This window comes from Cibotium barometz, chromosome 64 (assembly GCF_041138505.1).
Source record: "Cibotium barometz isolate CiBa-2024 chromosome 64, ASM4113850v1, whole genome shotgun sequence".
Lineage (NCBI taxonomy): Eukaryota > Viridiplantae > Streptophyta > Polypodiopsida > Cyatheales > Cibotiaceae > Cibotium > Cibotium barometz.
Window position 1 is genome coordinate 17,921,781 of NC_141109.1, and position 20,036 is coordinate 17,941,816.

The 20,036-nt window shown below is 38.3% G+C and overlaps 1 protein-coding gene across 1 annotated transcript; it reads right to left on the bottom strand.

The window, feature by feature from the left end:
* Nucleotides 1-16,246: 16,246 nt before the first annotated feature.
* On the bottom strand, nt 16,247-18,339 carry ATS9 (non-ATPase subunit 9). Its single transcript, XM_086796702.1, has 3 exons — nt 18,191-18,339; nt 17,972-18,077; nt 16,247-17,682 (listed from the first exon to the last, which is right to left on the bottom strand). The coding sequence occupies exon 3, from the start codon at nt 17,678-17,680 to the stop codon at nt 16,409-16,411; it is 1,272 nt and encodes a 423-aa protein (XP_086652828.1). The 5' UTR covers nt 17,681-17,682; nt 17,972-18,077; nt 18,191-18,339; the 3' UTR covers nt 16,247-16,408.
* Nucleotides 18,340-20,036: the final 1,697 nt, after the last annotated feature.

Here is a 20,036-nt window from a genome sequence, read left to right on the forward strand (position 1 = left end):
GCTTCTCTTTTCTCCAACTCTTCTATTTCACGTCGCTTGGTATATATTGTGAAGACCAAAGAGATCTATTGAGAGCATATTAATTCTTTTCTCATCCTATGTGTGATGGTAAGAACTAAGCAAACAATGCAAAGAGCTGGCCCAGGCCTCGATGTTTCTTCCAAGGTAGCAAGTAAGCCATCTGGGAAGAAAGTATCAAGCTGCAATTCAAAAGAAGAAAGTTATACCTAGGATTCACTATACTAGCTCAAATCTCTTAGGGAGATAAGGAAAGCTGAGAAAGCCACCAATCTTGTCATCCCAAGGGCACCTTTCATGAGGCTTGTAAGGGAAGTTTCAGATAGGCTCTATAGGCAAATGAAGTCAGAGTTGTTTGACTTTGTCAGATGGCAATTTTGTGCTATTAGCCTCTGAGGATTTTCTCATAGAATTTTTGAATGATACCTATATTGTAGCTGCACATGCCAACAAGGTGACTTTGATGAATAAATATTAAATTATGGTCAGCAGGATCAGGTATAGATTTGACAAGTTTTTGCAGCCCATCCCAACTTCTGATAAGAAAGCCTTTGATATCCTCAACATCCCACCTACAAGGACTGTCAAGGAGAAGCCTGTCCAAATTGAGCATGTCACTCATTTATATGAGACAAGAAAAGCTGAAGATATAAAGGCTAAGAAAGAGCAACAAAGCCAGGAAGCACATGAAAGCACATTGCTTTAGAAGATGAAACCTTGAAAGAAGAAATAGCAAGTCTTGGGCATTGAATCAGCAAGCAATGGGAAGAGTTCATGGCCAGATAATTGTCAATGTGTCAACATCTGGAGAGGAGGAATATCTCACCACCCATCACTCTTGAAGACAAAAATCATCCTTGAAGATAAAAGTTTTGAAATCACTGACTATGTTCTCCTTATGGGCTTAGGTAATTTTTTTGCCCACAAAGTTGCTGTTTTATCAAATTTTAAGCTTGGTTTCCTGATTATGTTTCTTTTGTTTCAGAGCCATTATGACAAGTTTGCCAAAGGAATTGTCAAATAACCTATTTGTATTAGATTCTCTAGTTAGTTTCAATTCGTGTTGAAGGAGTCTGATAGTAAATTGGAGCATTTCTTCAGCAGGTTGGATGTGCTATTATGCAATATAGTTATATTTCCCTATCATGAAAGGTTTGCTCATCTTCCTTTACCAAGCTTTTAATGAAGGATTTTGATTATTTTTTTCTAATTATGTTTTCTTTTTTGTAGTGGTCACTGGAGTCTTATTTGGATTGACCTTCTTGGACGACAAGCCATATTCAAGAATTCTCCAAGGGCATATCATGGGCAAAGCAAACTTTGAGTCATACTATTAATATTGTCATTGTTTATTGAAATTTTGCCATGTTTTGTCAAATAATGTCTTTCTTTTACAAATTTCAGCTCATGCAAAGCTATCATTCAAAATTTAGAAAAGAAATATGAAGATATCCAAAGTGAGAATCCTTTCAAGTATTTAAGTCAACAGGTGAGAATTTCTAAGTATCCCCCTTTCCTTTGTTTCATCATGATTTTGTTATTCAAGAAATGTTTGTTTGATAGCTACCTATTCAGTCAGACTCCTCATCTTGTGGATGGAGAGTTATTGCCAATGCTTGGAGATTTATTGAAATGGAATACAGAATGCCTACATTGACTGTAAGTTCGTAGTACCTTTTATGCTCTTCATTTTGGATTTACTTTCAGTTTCTAATTAAATATTTTTTGCACTTTCTAGATGCATGACTATCCTAAGTCATGGGTTTAGTGGGTCATGCATTGCTTGCATTGTTGAGAAAGCAATTACTCCCTATGACCCAAATTCCCCACTTCTAGAACAAAAAGAGAAGACACAAAAATCAAAGAAGATAAAGAAGAAAGGCAGCATCAAGGGGATGCTCATGTACTCTCCCCTAAAGCATGGTCAGAAATTACCCAAGAAGCCCTCCTCTAAGCACACTCCAAAGGACAAAGGTGTACCTCTAAAGTTCTTTGACTCAAAAAAGACTTCCTTTAAGAGAAGAAAGAAGAATATATCAAAGGCCAAGGAAGCTCCAAGTGCCTGAAGGCAAGTGAATTTTGGAGGCACTGAAGATGATGGACAGGTGGAGGGGGGGTCTGAAACATCCAAAGATATAGATCAACAAGTTGAAGAGCCTACAAATGCCCCAGTTGTTGTAGAGCCTTCATTTGAAGAGGCCCAAAATTCCACAGCTACAGCCCAACAAACTGAGGAGGCCCAATGATTTTGTCTATGTGAGGAATCCATTACACATGCTCCCTATGAGGCCTTTTTGAGTTATCCTAATGTAAAATATTTCCATTTTTTGGAGCTTATCCTAATGTAACATCTTGTTATGAAAATAGAAAACATATTTTTGTAATAAAAAAGTAGATTTTTGTGATGTTGCCTTGTCACTGTACCATTTTCTATCAAATAACATAATTAAGATAACACTTAAATTTCAAGACACACAAATACATGTTTAGAGTTGAGAAAAAAACATGTCTGTATTTATCAATTCTCTTCATTTCTCCTCATTGATAATGCCTCAAAGGCTACAATATTTGGGGGCATACATTTGATACAAGAGGTTGATTTTTCAACCCTCTTTCCAATTACATCATCTCATTGATCTTGAACCTATAGTCAGAGTTTGTACAATCAAGAAACTCAAGTTAATCTCTTATATCTTTTAAGGTCAAGTTAGCATTAACAACTAGTTGTCTAGGTTCTTGAAAAGGAAAACCTTGATCTCTATTTCAAACTCTGGACATTTTTCTTCAAAGTCAAGGGGGATCTAGCTACCACCCCCTTAATTGTACCCTAAAACCAAGGACTGACGAGCTATTTGGTATGAGAGGGCCAATGAATTGGGACTTGACTATGTGTGACCCTCTCTCAAATGCATTCTCTATATGTCTATATCATGTGCACAAACACAACCCTCTTTCACACACATACATGTGCACATGCACTCTCTCTCTCTCTCTCTCTCTCTCTCTCTCTCTCTCTCTCTCTCTCTCTCTCTCTCTCTCTCTCTCTCTCTCTCTCTCTCTCTTCTCGCACATGTCTTGTGTAAACACTCTCACTACAAGAGAATCATTGTTTTTCGACGCTTAGTTTCCACGCCTGGTCGCGTCGTTGATATGTGTGTCGAAATAGGTGTTGAAATAGGCATGGAAAAATGTGTCGAAATAAGTGTGGAAAAAGTCATCGAAGTAACAGTCGAAATTTTTCTAATTTGGACTCTTACATTAACGATTGGAATGTCAATAAAAAACCATACTCTGCTTAGTGCAGCTCCTACACTACTTATTCTTCATCACTACTACTGAGTCCTCCACTATCACTAGTGGTAGTCTCATCCCTTGAGGAAGCTAATGATGTGTACTCCTCCTCACTATCGACAAGTACATTTCCCTCCTCTAAGTGAACTCCTAGAGGAAGAACTCCACTACTTCATTGGCGTGTCTGTAGTACATTTGGTGATGAAGTGTTTGCATGCTCCCCAACATTCAAAGCATGAATTTTTTCTTGAGAATTGATAATGTAGACTTCCATAAGTAACTAGATTTTGTGAGAGTAAAGTCATAAAATAAAATATCCACATCTGTAAAAAGTACCAATAGACTAGTTCTTGGACTGTTTTTGTTTCTCTTTCATTTTCCTCTGCCATGAGCCTCACTTACCATCTCTGGGCTGTACTTTCCTTCAAATGCATTTTTGTGTGTTGTCATGAACCAATGCACAGTTAGAGAAATTGTTTTCTATGTTTCTTCATCTATATGGATACTTTAGCAATCCAAAATGGATGGGCTAATGCATCCTCATGTGCTAGAGTAGCTACTAAAGTGCCTTCCTTTATGTCTTATGCATCACCATTCCACATATCTTGAAGTCATAACCGCCTTTCTGTGGAGCGTCGAGATCCTAATTACATCTCTCATGATTCACCATGTAGCAGTGCTCAATCTTCATAGGTATGTGTCTCTGTTGAACTCGGCCATTGTTGTTATCAATGGGCATACAAATGTAGTGTTTAAATCCTAATTGTTATGAAGACACCTCTCAAGTATGTATTCTTGTTCTATGAAGAGGTCATACCATCATTCTTTTGTTGCATATTTCTTTGCCTTCTCAGTCAAATCCTTCCTCAGCTCAACACAGTTTTTAAAATCCACACCATGACCAAACACGTTTGCAAGTTAAATAGGTAGTTGACCTACCTGAAAAGATTCCCTTCCTAAATATTGAAAATATATATCTTTTTTGAGTATTGGACAAAAATTTACAATTTGATTCTCACAAAAGACTAAAATTTGCTTAAATTTTAAATAACTTAAAGTAAATCAAAGCACTACCTTCAAAATATATCAATTTTTTAATACTCGAATCATCTTTAAAATAACCATGTTTATAAAATGCTTTATTTTTTTATTATTACAAAAATAGTAGCGTCTAAAGAAATAAAATTTTGTAAGATTTAAAATACTTGAACATACAATGCAAGCTAGAAAAAGAATTTATTAGTTTATTTAAAAAAAATCAAGCGATATAGTAAGCAAATTTTAAGTCAATGAAATTGTGAAGCTTGTGTAATGTTACATTCTTTTATACGCTAAAGCTTATTCTTTTGAGAAATAATGTCAAGAAAATCATAACGTTTGTGCAATGTTATAATCATTAGGATTTCTCATTAATGATATATTAAAATATGTCATTGAAAAAATAAATTACAACGCATCATCATTTGAAGATAATAAATAGTGCTCTTAACACTTTTCAACAACAACAATTTCAAATCACAAGTAAACTAGAACCAATTAAATTCAAAAAAAGAATGTAATGCTAAAAAGATTACTAAAAAATATATTGAGTAAAGCCTAATTGACATACAAAGTGTCTAATTCACTAAGGCAAAACCTGACACGACTAAAAGCTATCAAAATCATAATATAACATCCTATTATTAGTGCATATGCACCTGGTTTAATTACAAAGTATCAATTCTCAAATATAAAGTCCTACCAATCCTACTAGCTATGTATAGGCACTTTATTTTAGTACCAAAATCTTAACTAAGGATCAAGTATTTGTTCCGAGATTGGGGATCTTTCTCACCTATCATTATTATTTTGATCTCCCTCACTATTTCTTCTTGTGTGTTTGAAATCATTAAGACATTGCCTTCACCCTCCACCTCATCTAAGTCTGCTAATTCCGCTGGCTCATTAGATAGAGGAGGTAATGGTTTTCTTTAGAAGAAAACTAGAACTTTTCATTGTTCTCAATAGAGGTTCTCTGACCTCTTGTTCTTGATCAAGTAGCTCTATAAAGCCTTTTATTCGCATGGCTATAAAGCATGCTTGAACCTCATCAAGCTCCATAGCCACACAATTCTGTTTGCATTGTAATGCACAAGTAATAGTCTTCCCTACAATAAAGTTTAAATCTTTAAGATAAAAATACATACTTTGAGAGCTCAAATCAGAAAAGTTAGAGATCCAATATATACATGTCGTCCCAGAGAAGATATCCAAAACCCAATCATCTTGAAGTGAGAAAAGATCAATCAAAAAATTGATTAATCGATGAGGCTTCTGATACGGATTTACTAATAATTTGGAATCTATTACATGACGAAGCTTGCGAGTGACAGCAAGAAAAACAAAAACATTACAGACATTTATTTCAGAAACATGAGCCTTAACATGTTTTTTCTTTGTCTCATCATAATATCCAATTGTCATCATCTCAAAGAAACTCTTAAAACGAAACCCTCACATGTGATCAATATTGGATTTAACCCTATAAAAAGTAGTAAAATCTTTTAAATGTAAAGCTTTGCATATTGAAATAAAAAATAATTTGTTGAAAAAAATGAAGAAAATAAAAAACTATGAGACATACCACACTAAAGACTCATGAGCATGAGTCTCACTCCCCAAAGTAGCATTAACAGATGCTGCTTGCGTAGTACTATGAAAAAAAACCACTCGCCAAAGAGAAGCTATTGCGTAGTACTATGAAAAAAAACCACTCGCCAAAGAGAAACTATTGTAATAAGCTTGATATCCTTTAACATTTTTAAGACTTGCTCATATGTAAAGAATTTCTCATCATTAGTAGAGTCAGTCATATCGAATCCATAAAGAATATTGGCCACAATGAAGGTGTATTCTTTTCTAGGAACAATATCAACAAGACTTGAGACATCACCAGTAACAACCTTATAAAAATAAGCATTTGAAGGCTTAGCAGGATGAAAAAACTCTTGTAGTTCTTCTTCAATTGGTGGAGCAATATTTCTAAGTAGCAAGCACTCTTTCTCATGTCTAGCGTGATTCAAATGTACAATGAAATGTTGAGGACAATCACTATCCTTACTAGTAGCACTTGATCTCTTCTTTTGTTTGGTATTGATTGAGGGGGATTTTTATCATAATGATTAAAGAAAATACATAAATGTTTCAAACTATAATAGCCAAATTTAATGAAAATAACATTTAAAATTATCAGACACAAGAACCTAGCACAAACCAAAATATACATTAAGAAAATCAAAAAAGAAAAATTTTACTCATGAATACTAATTCCTTTGCAGTGGATAATGTTCAACATATATTTTGAAATGAAATGGATGTCGAATATCCATTTTGTGCCAATTTGGATGTTAAACATCTAGATAGTGCCAAAATGGATGTTCAATATCCATCTTCATACATATCCAAATATTAATAATGCATCTCCACTCACCAACACATCACAATTTGCATTTCTACATAAATGTAATTAAATATTGGTGGTTAAAATTTAAAAATAACTAGCCATAGCAAAGAAATTTTAAAAAGACTTAGAAAATTTCTAGAAACATGGGATAAATTTACTATTATCTAGAAAATATAAAACATACCCAATCTCTAAAAGTAAAGTAGAACTCTTGAAGGGAAGATTTTGAGCTTGAATTGTTCTCATACTTCCTCCCATGAGTTGCAATTCAACTTATTTATCATCATCACTTGGATTTTCGTAAAAACTTTTTGACTGGAAAACACAAATCAAATAAATACATAAATAAAAAACCTTATGTTAAAATAATGCACAAATAAAACTACATAACTTACTTAGTGAGGTTGGCACCCGTCTCATCAAGTGTAAGCTCCTTTCCAATTACCCGCATCAAGATAGAAAGAATTACTTTCTCATCCTTGATACCTTGAAGGGATCACCAAGGCATCAACTTCATATCTTCTAGAAGCTCTTGTATATAGTGAAGCTTACCTTTTTGTTGCGTGCTTTTGAATTAACACTTGAATCATCAATTTTCTTTGAAGATTTTTGGCCTTTCAATTGTTTACTTTCCCACATGGTAAAGATTCTTTATTGAGCATCCCAAATCTCACCAGTACGGAATGCTAATTGGAAAAGTGGATCGTACATTCGTAGCCCATATGATTGCTTCTCCCTCTCCACAATAATTCCAACTTCTTGAAGGCACTTTCTTCTAAGGATAGAGTCTGATTCGCCATGCTTCTCAATGTAGTCCATGTACTCATGAAAGAACTTTATTCGTTAAATGAAAGACAACTTGGCCCGATAGTCATTGTTGTTGTTGTGAATCGTGATCCCATGCCAATTGCTTTGCTTCATCAATAGTAATCCCCACATACACTTTACAATCTCCTCAATCAAAGAAGGGGCTATCTTTGTTTTCCATATGCAGCTCTTTTCTTGCTTTAGCAGAGTGGGAGCCCCCAATGACATGGTAAGTGTACTCATCATGTTGGATTGACAAGTACAATAAAAGGAACAACAATAGCATGTGGATTGAGCTTCATCTTTTTCTTTAAATTCTCCACATGCACTGTGTGTGGCTCTCTAATCTCCATTGACCTTCTTCCTGTAAGAATATCAATAGGTGGCCACTCAATCTTTTGAATGTGAAGGTTAAGAATCTTACCATTCTCCACAATTGTTTCTTATTGAATTTCTTCCCTCACAGCATTTTATTCTGATGAAATATTACCCGAGCTCAACTCTGCTCTAGGTGTGATAGGAACATTGTCTTCATGCTCTGAGCTGGAAGATTCTGGAGTTGGTGATCAAGCTTTGAAATCTTTTTTAAAAAAATTTCAACCCCTAGATGAAGCTCTATATCTTGCTTACTTTGAATACTTGGTGTGGCAACAATTGCTCGTTGTTGGGGGGGGTGAAAGCTTGAGCTTTGGCTAGACCTTGTGTTTGTTGTGCTTGTATAAAAGGTGCCAAAGCAACAAGTAGATTACCTGAGTTTTGCAAAGCAGTAAAGAGAGTTGAAGGCCCACATAGACTAATTTTGCAAAGCAACTTGTAGATTACCTGAGTTTTGCAAAGCAGTAAAGAGAGTTGAAGGCCCACATAGACTAATTTGAAGGTTTTCTTGCTACATAAGAAAATCAATTACACGATCCTTTGCAGCAATTGTTAAAAGAACCTATTCTCCTTCATCTTCTCCCATATAGTCAGCATTCAAGAACTTTTTCACAAATCTTTTGACCTTCTTTAAGCTTATGTACACCACTAAGTTTTGCAATAACAAAAAACAATGAAGTTATCTTGAAAAGCAAGAGACCACTCATGATTTGGATATGAATGCCTTGACACATCAAAACTAGCAGCAGAGCAAGGGAGGGTATTTGAGGTGGAGCATTAATAAAACCCTAGTAGCCCTGTGAGGAAGCCACATAGTAGCTTGTTGTTTTGATATTACTCCTTTGGGATGGTCTTGGATCTATCTTAGTAGCATTCATTTCTATCATCATAATCAGAATTCTCTTGAGAAGGATATGTTTCTTCTCCATCACTAGGAAACATAGGAGAAGTTAGAACTAGTTCTTTACTTGCCTTGTCAATGAAAGCACCCTTTGGAAAGTTGTATATAGTTCCAAAGGTTGCAGTTGAACCTAGAGCCTTTTGTGGCTATTGATAATCTTGAACACTTGAGTCTTTCTTATCCTGAGGTAGAGATGTTTTTGTTGATAAAGAAAACAAGAACCTATTATTTGGTAAGGTTGAGGCCAAAGTAATATTTCTTGTTGGTTCAAAGCTTGCTTTTTTGGCCTTCTTGACGGTCTCTTCGGGGTGCGCGATGGAGAATCAAACCCTGTCACCTCTTGAGTCACTCTTTTTGTTAAGTTCTTGCTTTTTTTTCCCCTAAATAAAAACAATAATTTCATTTCAACGAACCATGCATTAAGAGTTAGGTTACAAAAGGTAAAAATCAACCAAAAACATAAGTCGTAGGCACACAAATATAGAATAAAACTTAAAGAAAAATATGCATATTTGCTGTGTGAAATTCGGACATGCTCGGAATTACAAAGGTCTAGCAAGTGAGCAGCAACAACACGAAGCAGCTCAACAACCACCAAACATAACAAGGTTGGAACCTACGGCTATGTAGCCGATGTAAATGGTGCTGTGGCCACTAAGGAAAGACTCCAACGGCAACGTAGATGGCGTAAGAATAGATGGTGTAGATGGCGTAGGTGTTGTAGATGTTATAAATAGTGTAGATGGTGTAGACATTGTGTGCAAATAGTGTAGAAGGTGTAGACATTGTAGTTTAGATGGTGTAGGTGGCATAAGCAACAATAGAAGGTCGCAACAACTATACTAGACAGTAAAGATAGATGGTGTAGACGTTGTAGATGGTGTAGTCGACAATGGCAGTAGACGTCAATGGTAGGCAGACGACGCAGATGGTGTAGGCAGCATAGGCAAACGGCAGCTCCTCTCGGCAACAACAACAGACGGCAACGACAAGACGGCGATTCAACGTCGATGGAGTGTTGGAAAACGACAACGACAACAAACGGTAGTAGCCTTTATTTTTGGAAAAAGCATGTAGTATTTCTGGAAGAAGCGTTCGTCTTTCTGCAATTTGAAAGAAAGTTCCAAGCGATGGGTTGTACCATTGACCAGGCTTTCGCCCACCATGGCCCCCCCATCCAGAGATGTACCTAGAAAGTTGTTCATGGGGTGAGCCTTTGGTGCAAATGTCCTCCAATGCATGAGTATGGATACATACTCATGGAGTAGCTGCTACATTAACTTAGCCAAAAGAATAGTAAGCTACAAGCTTAACAAAAATGGAATGGCTATTTAAGATCCTTGGGAGTTGTTTGTGATATTCTACCACTTTTAGGTAGGCCATATGTGTGACTCCCTTGTGTTTGTATTTGTGTCTGTGTTTGGTTTTTTTTGGGTTACCACCTTGCGAGCAACAGGTTCTTGTGGCTACTCTCCTTTTTGAGAGAATAGGCACCTTTTTTTGTTAGCTCTCCTCCATACATTGACAAAATGTTTGAAATCTAATGTTTCTTTGAGATGAAGTATGAGACACTTTGGTGTGTAGGCTTGTGAAACAAGTTCCATCATAGCATGCAAACTAAAAGCATTATGATGTGATAATTTTTTGGAGAATGTACTAAACATTTGATCAATGTGATCATGAGTGTGGCCAACTAGTAGAAAATTAACTTTCACCTTTTGAAAAATCCCTTCAAAGACAAGCATGCTTAGATACCCAAGAACTATTTATGATATCTACCTATAGTTGGCATGCACTCTGCATGGTATCTAAAATAACATTGAATCCAAGTCAAACCATTTTGACATGTTGGACTGATTGATAAAGATAGATCTAATGGTATTGACCTACCCTACTTTTCAAATCTACACTTCACTCTTTCTAGCCACATATTTCCCAATCTTAAGGCAAGTTTTAAAGAAGCCCTACAAACCAAATCGCTACCGAAACCGTACTCAAACTTTCCCTTATATCAAGGAACCAATAAACCACAAAGGAAGACATCTTGATCTTTATTTCTCATATCAAAGTAGCACATACTTATTGCCTTAAGCCTCTATAGTCTAATATTTTCTAAACTCTTTTTTTTATAGCACTCCTCTTTGATTTCTACTCTCAACTGCTTTTTATCGACACATAAGTAATCTCTATGTTTCTTTCCATGGTATGTCATGCCACGATACAATGGTGATGATGTTAGCTGCTCCATCAAATTCACATTGTCACCCATGGTACTATCATTGCCCTTCGAATGAGGTGGAGTGACTGGATTATTTGAAGTTCCAACTTCAAATGATGAGAAAGATAGACCTGGCGAGTGTTGTCTGCTTGTGCCTGCATTTTTAGATAAACTTTTTCCTTTTGTCTTTGCCCCATCTGACACAGAATAAGAGAAGAACAATAGGCCATGTGAATGGAATGGTGTAGAATTTGTGGAACCACCGAATTGGTTAGCAAATGGGAAAACCAACGAAAATTTCCTACTCATGGTGCTCCTCAACACATCGACTTAGACTTAAGAAATGATAGATGGGAGCTTCTAGTAAACAAGAAATAGGGCAATATTATGTAAAAAATTTCTAGAAACTTTTAAGAAAATATTATTTGTGGATAATGTTAGAAATAATATTAACTGGTATTTTTAGTAAAGTATGCCTCTTTAAGAGGTAGTAGAGGCTCATTTTCTCATTTTCATTCTGCAAAAGGAGAGAATAGGAGACTAGCAAGAGAAGCACCACAACCAACGGAAATTTCCTACTCATGGTGCTCCTCAACACATCGACTTAGACTTAAGAAATGATATGCTCATCCTCTTCATTGCATTATGAATGTAGGACATTTACCTTGAAGCATAAATGTATACTATCACCCCAACCTATTTGTAACCATTTGGGTGTGGGACATCCAATTTGTCCTAACCCTAACCTCTTGTTCTTTGATGTCACCTATAGTGGTTGCTCACTTTTATAAGAACCTTGTTTATTCTTTTTCTGAGGGTATCCTTGACCTTCATTGTACTTGTTGCATTGTTGCATGTTTGGACATTACGAGACTAGTCTTTGACCTCCTTATTAGTAGGGTGCCTAACTCCATTTGTGCACTATGGTTGCCACAATATAGTTGTGAAGCTGGCAAAAGAACATCCTTTATTCATATCTTAGATGCTCACTAGAAGAGTGGACCTTCTTTATTACTTTCTTGGATGCTCATTAGCACTATAGTTGCCCTATAACAAATAAAACCTCACACATATCACTCTAGGTTGAATTTTGTGACAATTAGGATGTTGAACATCCAAATTGCTACAAAAGTTCACCTGTCTTCCAAAAAAAGACAATACGTTCTTCCAAAAATAAAGGTCTTGATTCACATCGTCTGTTGCCTTAGCGACGCTGCCTTTACTACCGTTGTTGCCTATGCTACCATTACTGCCATTGTTATTGTTGGCCCGCCAACGTTGCCGACGTGACACTGTCGACGTTTTTATCATTGTTACCAACATCGCTATCGCCTCGACGCCACCTATTTCCTACATTGTCGTTGCATGCACTCTACATTGCCTATGCCGTCTACGCCACCTATGCTGACCTTCTTTCCTTATCCGCCAATGCCATCTACATCGGCTACGCAGCCAGCACTGTTGGCACTGCCTATGCTGCCATTACGTGCCTTTGATGTCGAGACAGGTTCGAGGTCTCTTTTGAAGTCATTTGGCAAGCCTTCGGTAGGTGAATTGAAATTCCAGTTACCTCTATTTTGTAGCACCTCTCTCTAAATCACAGGAACACTATTGCAGATAGCACAATGTGGACAATCACTCACCTTAGTAGGCTCCAACCTTGTTATGTTTGGTGGCTACTGAACCGCTTCCTACTGTGCTGCCCACTTGTTGCTAGACCCTTGTAACTGTGAGCGTGTTCGAATTTCACACACCAAATATGTACGTTTTGCTTTAAATTTTTCCACTTATTTGTGTGCTTAAGATTTGTGCTTTTGATATGTTTTTGGTTGATTTCTACCTTTTGTAACCTAACTCTCAATATATGGTTCCTTGGAATGCAATTATTCTTTACATTTAAAGAAAATGAAACAAAAACTCAACAAAAAGAGTGACTGAAGAGGCGAAAGGGTTTGATTCTCCACTGCAAGTAGAGACCGTCAAGAAGGCCAGAAAAGCAGGCTCTGAACCAATAGAAAATATTACTTTTGCCTCAACCTTACCAAAGAATAGTGTATGTCTTATCCATTGTTGTGAGTGTGTGTACTTGAAAGAGCTCAAGCTCGCTCTCCCCTCCAAAATATTTTTATGTTCCAACCGACCTAGGGCTAGGGTTGAGAACAAGTGGAATTAACACATTAACTAACCCAAGATCATGTTTAAGATTAACCTAAAATTAAGTTAAGGCTTAGCCAAGGACATGGAGACTCGGAGAGTTCACACATAGGCTAAGGACGCTAGCAAGAGGAGGTCTGAATTGGCCACGGGATTGAAAATAATAGCCTCGAGCTAATAATAATAACTAGGAGCTAATACTGGCTAAAAGCATAAAGCAAGAAAGATTTATAAAAAAAAAGAGTACCACTTGTAGAAAGGTTATTCCTATATAAGTGACTTGGGATCACTTATTAGACACGAGATCAAGGAGCTACACGGTAGCCTGGGACTACTTCGTGCAAGATCTCAAGGCCATGGAGCTGTCAACGGGTGGCTATGGCCAGGTTGGGATTATCAATGATTGGCAAGCTCTTGGCAATCTGAACTCATGCTCGGGGGTGATTCGAGATACCGAACCTATGGTTGGGTGGTGAGTTGCTAGCCACAATCTATCATGATCATGCGACATGTTCGATGTTCCAAGTCTATGGAAACCTTGCTATGGTTTCTCAGATATGTCCTCTACCTTAATCCATAGTAATTCTATGGCCATGTTAGACCTTTACAAGGACTATGGTGGCCTACACTCCTTGGAGATGCAACTGAGTTTGTCCAAAGCTATGATGAATGCCACATGGTCCAAGAGGAGGATCATATATCCCTAATCCCCATAATTTCAAAATAACTTCACTTTGATGAAGTGGAGCTAAAACGGATCTCACCCAACACATGCTCCATCAAATTCACAAGAAAAAGGAGGAAAAACAAAAGGCTAACAACAAAAAATGGAGGGCACACAAAAGGCTAACAACAAAAAATGGAGGGCACTCCTCATGGGGCGAACGCCCGAGAAAAAAAAGGAATGACTTCTACAAAGTAAATAATGTAAAATTCACAACTTAATCAAGCAAAGAAAGGAGATTCAATCACCTTTTTTCCACATGACTAAGCTGAAATCGGCAACAATTTAAAATTTTAGCTTCTCGTATCAAGCATCTACTGAAAACTTTGAATTCTTATTTTACAAGCTTGTTGTGCTTGTGCATGTACCAACAATTAGATGCCAATGTATTTCATTACATCATAATAAAAAAAGCCTGCATAAGCAATCACGTTTTCAAAGAAGATAAAAAATCAGCTGATACCATAAAATGTCATGTCAAAGGTACATCCAATAGACGTGGTATACACCTGTCTATTTTGTAGCAAAATGCCATGTTCCCATCTTTCAAACCGTCACAAAGTGATGCTTGAAAACAAGGAGTGAACCACTAGGCATAGGCTCAACAAGGCACCAAACAACTATGCACACTCATGTGGCCACACAAGTTATATATCCTCTCGCCATAACCCAAAGCTACGCTATCTACATGGCGTTCTTCGACAAGTCCAAGCACAAAAATACCTACTGAATTTCAACATACGGTTTTTTTTTGAACCACGGTCTACCACGGCCTTAGAGTACCACCCATAGACTCAAAAAAGGAACACTTCTGTCATTAGCTTCATCTCCCACTTTTGAGAGTGGGTTCCAAGGGAACCATCACGAGCATGACAACACCCAAGTACTCCCTTGTGAGGCGTCCAAGTACTGTAGACTTGCTTGCCATGGGAATTTCAGCACACGCAAACGCTTTCATCCCATACACATTTAGGCAACATCCACAACCAAAGTCCTGCCATCGGATGAAATCTGCCCATTTAAGCTTGCACAAAGCAGTTCAATGAAGTTCGAGGGCGCAACTCAATGAGCCACATCCCTAGATCCATACAATGCTTTGTGCTACAGCGAAGTGAGTAGCATCATTTAAGGCCGACAACATATCCCTAAGTTCAGTTATCTCCCCATTAGCCATTAAAATTCCACACTTATCCCATAAGCCCAACCCCCAGTAAAATGATGCGATCTGTATGAAATTCATCAAGCATGGTGTACACCCACTAAAAACTTTATATACTTGGCAGATTTCCGACTAGGAATTGCCACTCACATAATGCTTCCATCGACTTAGATGGCCACCTGAGAATGAACCAAGAGACCAACAGTCAAGAGTCCATGAGAACTGATGAAGAATGCCACAATTCTTTAAAATGAAAATGATAAATGTGAGGTGAAGCAATGGCCTTAAATAGAAACCTAACCAGCTCAACCATCGATTGAAGAACCATCATACTTGTATATACCAATGGTAATGGCAAATCTAAGTTGTTTCCAAAATTTAACCAAAACCTGCATGCAGTCTAAGAGTTTCCTCACAAAACTTCACTCCATCCATTCCACCATGCATAGCATACACGGCATGCTGAGACATCCCAACACACATCATCAACAACCAAGAGTAGCAGCAGCCTCATGCATAAAGGCATATCACCTCAAAGGACAAATCTTCATAGATAAACCAGCATACTGAGTTTCTACCAGTTGTGAGTCCCACCCCCCCCCCCCACCCGGCCCAAATAAGGGGGTACCTGGTTGGGAGCAATGCACCACTTAATACCAAGCAAAGAATCCAAAAACAGATCATTTACGGATGGAAAGTTCAAATTATTTCCTAAACTTAAACAAAAACCAATGTGCAATCCCTTCACTACTCAAATCATCAACTCCATCATGCATAGCAAAGACTACATGTTATGACATCCCATTACACATCATCATTGCCCTATGCATCCACCTTAGTCGACAAATCCTCAGAGATACACCACCATACTGAGTTTCTATCGTTTCTCCAGAAATGAAGGACTGGCTCAGCCATGATAAGGCAGATAGACGTACCAATGGAGAGTTCAGTTATTTAAGACCAAAGTGCAACCTTTACCCAATAAGAATCACAGCATAGCTTATTCATTAAACTGAAGCCCATACATCAAAGAAGCAAGTGCGGCAAGCAATGCATCATTATAAGGGGGTCCAGGCAGATGCTGCTAACACGCACCCAGACCAACAGTAAGCTTCTAGTGCCATAAAAGTGAAAAAGAACTGATGCAAACAAGGTCATTGCAAAAATGTATAACCATGGATAGAAAGTTTAAATAGCGTCACCCAAAAAAGACTCAGCAGAGGGACAGCTCCTAGTGTTTCCCCTTCCACATTTAAAAGTGTGTGCTGTGACAGCAACTCACACCTTGTGTTTTCTTCACCTTTGGATGATGAGGCAGCTTAAGCCATAATCTTAGCCGACCTCAAGTACAGACTATCAACCACCTTACTTATGTTGGAAATGGTATCAAGAGTTGCAGTGAAAATGCCGTCTGCTTTCGAGTCATCAAATATAATCAGGCAGCCTGCCCCTTGATCAAGAGTGCCTGCAAACTTCTTATCCAGAATCATCTGAGACAGCTTTGACTCAACAGTATCCATGGGTAAGCCAATGAGTTCGGAAATATGGCTGATCTCCACTCGTGAGAAAGGCTCTATGAGCCTGCAAAGGTTCTGCTCCAGAAGTGTATCATACAGAGATGAGAGATGTCGGTGAACAATCGGATCTTCTTCCAACTGGTCCCTGTATGCATTCAAGGCTTCCTCGAAGTCCTTGAGTGATCTTTTGCTGTAAGCTTCTGCAACAGCTTTCATAGAGTCCAGATCAACCCCCGTGTATTTTAACCCGGCCTTTGAAGAAATGAGCCCAGCTACATCATCAGCTTGACTGGTCATTATCTTGCAAAGAAGCATGTATTTCAAACTGTAAACAGCCCGTGAATCATCTAAAGCATTGAAAGCCTCGAAAGCCTCAAAAAAATAGCTGAATGCCGTCTTGTAATCCTTCTCCTCTGCATGGAGAATGCCACTTTGCAGATCAATGGTACCTTGCTGTGCGGGGGGGACATAGATAGCATTAGCAGCAGTCCTGGCGGCAGTGAGCGCTGCTTTCGCTTTTGGCAAGTTTCTGAGAGAAAAATGAAGCTTACTTTCCAACAGGTCAATGTCCACAAGAAGCAACTTGTCGTCTAAGCGGCGAACCTCCCTCACCAGGTTTGTCAAGAGAGCCAGCGCTTCTGCATACTCCTTGCTTTCCATAAGAAGGGCAGCAAGACGAGCCTCTACACGCTGCCTCAAGAAGGTCCTCTTCTCTGCCCGGGTCCATTCCACCATCTCCTTGCATAGGGATATCTGGAGCTCTGAAGTGCCAGGAATTTTGGCAACCGCATCAATGATCCCACGGACGATTTTGGCAGTCTTGGCCTTTGGAATGACAGAGAAGAAGTGCCGCAGCTCTTTCAGGAGGCTGCGCAGCTCCTCCCCCATTTTCTCCTGAGAGAGAAGATCTGAAAGGTTGAAAATGGCCTGCTCTTTGATGCGGAGTGCTTCAGAAGTGGAGGACGGGTCCTGTATGATCTCACGTAGAATGGAAATAGATTCATGGGGTGATATATGCTGCAGCTCCTGTGCCCGCGCAAGAGAATCGGTGGTGGCAGGAAAGTTGGAAGACATGGCTGCAGATCAGGATCAAAGAAGGCGCTCAAGCAACAAATAATATTTAAAAAACCCCCTAAATTGACAACAGAAGCAGCAATACCCCTCATCATAGACTAAGTACCTAGAAAAACAGAGAAATATGATGCCAAGGACTGTAGAAATGACAGAAACAGAAGGGACACCCGTTAGTTTTCCTCAGAAACCCTAAAACGTGACAGAAGTGCCATGCCACCAGACCCTAGAAATCACAAAAAAAAATCATCAAGAAACCTGAAAACAAACCAGTCCAGGAAAAAGCAGACGAACCTGAAAGTATGAAGCGATGGCGATCTCGGTCACAAAGATTCTTGCTTAACCTGACGAAGGTCCTAGAGATGGCAAACGGGACTGTTACAATTCCGCAGACGATTTCCTGCAATCAATCGTTGGATTCTGAGCCACAATGATTAGGAAATCCACAAGCATACAAAATAGACGGTAAACATGGGGAATAGAACTAAAAATGAACAGCGATGGCGAACGAACTTGGAAGCTTGCAAAATTGAACTGCGAGACCCCTGGGGGAGATGAGTGGCCAACAGAAAAAAACCCTAAATGCTTCGAGCTTTTTGAGTAAAGAAGAAGTAAAGCGGTTTACATGGGCACTTTACTTTACACGGTTTTAAAGCGTTCACATGGGTTTTGTTCCACCCTCAAATGGATATTGTGTGCGCGGCGCGTGAGAGAGTAGGGGGGAGAGAGAGAGAGACAGACAGTGAGAGATAGGGAGAGAGAAAGTGAGAGAGAGGGAGAGAGAGAGAGAGTGTACCTCTAGAAGACTAGAGAGAGAAAGATTGTGTACAACACGATTGCGAGAGAGAGAGACACAAAGCTCATGGAAGAGCCTATACCATGCTAGAGAGAGAGAGAGAGTGTGTGTGTGTGTGTGTACGTGCACAATACATTTGCTCATGAAAGCACATCTAGAAGGCTAGAGAGAGAGAGATTGTGTGCAACATAATTGCGAGAGAGAGAGAGAGAGAGATGGTTTCTTGCTCAAGTGTGTAGACAACTTTTAAAAATGACTCCAACCAAAACCTCTCTATGTCTTCTTGGGGAAGTTTGTGGTTGGAGTCATTTTTTGAAGTTATCGACACTCATAGGGAGGTTTGTGGTTGGAGTGGAGTCATTTTTTAAAGTTGTCGACGCTTGAGCAAGAAACCATCTGCACTTGGAGAAGACATAAGGAGGTTTATGGTTGGAGTCATTTTTTAAAGTTGTCGACACTTAAGCAAGAAACCATCTCTCTCTCTCTCTCTCTCTCTCTCTCTCTCTCTCTCTCTCTCTCTCTCTCTCTCTCTCTCTCTCTCTCAGAGGCTTCGCTTGCTCTAAGATTATCTCGCCATGGTGGAAATGAGGAAACACACATTTAACCTTATCAACAATATCAAAGTGGTGGAAGGGAATCATGTGGTGAAATGTGTACTTTTGGGGGGCCTTGGACTATATTAGGGCTTATGGACATTGTACCCTTTTTTTATCATTATATTAGGGCTTATGGACATTAGCTTAGGGACATTTACATGTGTACTTTTGGGGGGCCTTGGACTATATTAGGTATAGGGCTTATGGACATTGTACCCTTTTTTTATCATTATACTCGTGAGCACTCTTACTCTTTGGAGCTCTAAGCTTCCATGGTGAACTTCTCCCTCCTGAGAAGCTATGTGTGTACTCCATTATGAGTGCAATAGGTGCTACTCCCTATGACGAGTGGGACATGTGTGTACTCCATGCTAATGAGTGCAATCTCCTAGGTTTTCCTCATTGCATTGGTATCAGAGCCCCCTTGCTTAGGGAGTGATTAGTGATAATTATTTTTGGATTATGCTTAATCCAATTTTCAGAATGCATTTTCTTGGTCTTGATTAGTGATAATCATTTTCAGATTACTATTAATCTAATTTTTTAGAATGCATTATCTTGATCATGATTATTGTTAATCATTTTTTAAATTGATTTTTACACAGTTTTTAGATTTGCTAATTTCTTGTTTTGACAAGATTAGCAATGAAATTTGTATTAATCATTTTTTAATTTATATTAATTACTATTTTCAAAACCTTAATCCACTTTACTGTTTGATTTCTTGATCTTGTTGATCTTGATTTTTTTGAAAATTTTCTTGATTTCTGAAATTAGGGTTTGCAGAGATTTTAGCAACCAATTTTAAATGATTTTCTTGCATTATCTTGATTAGAGAGCCTATAGTTTCAAATATCAATTCTTAAAGCCCTTATTTCTTCAAGATCAAACCTTAGATTGCAAAATCTTTAAGTTCTTAGAGAAAGATTGCAAGAAGAAGATTGTGGTGCAGAAAATCAAGGTTGAT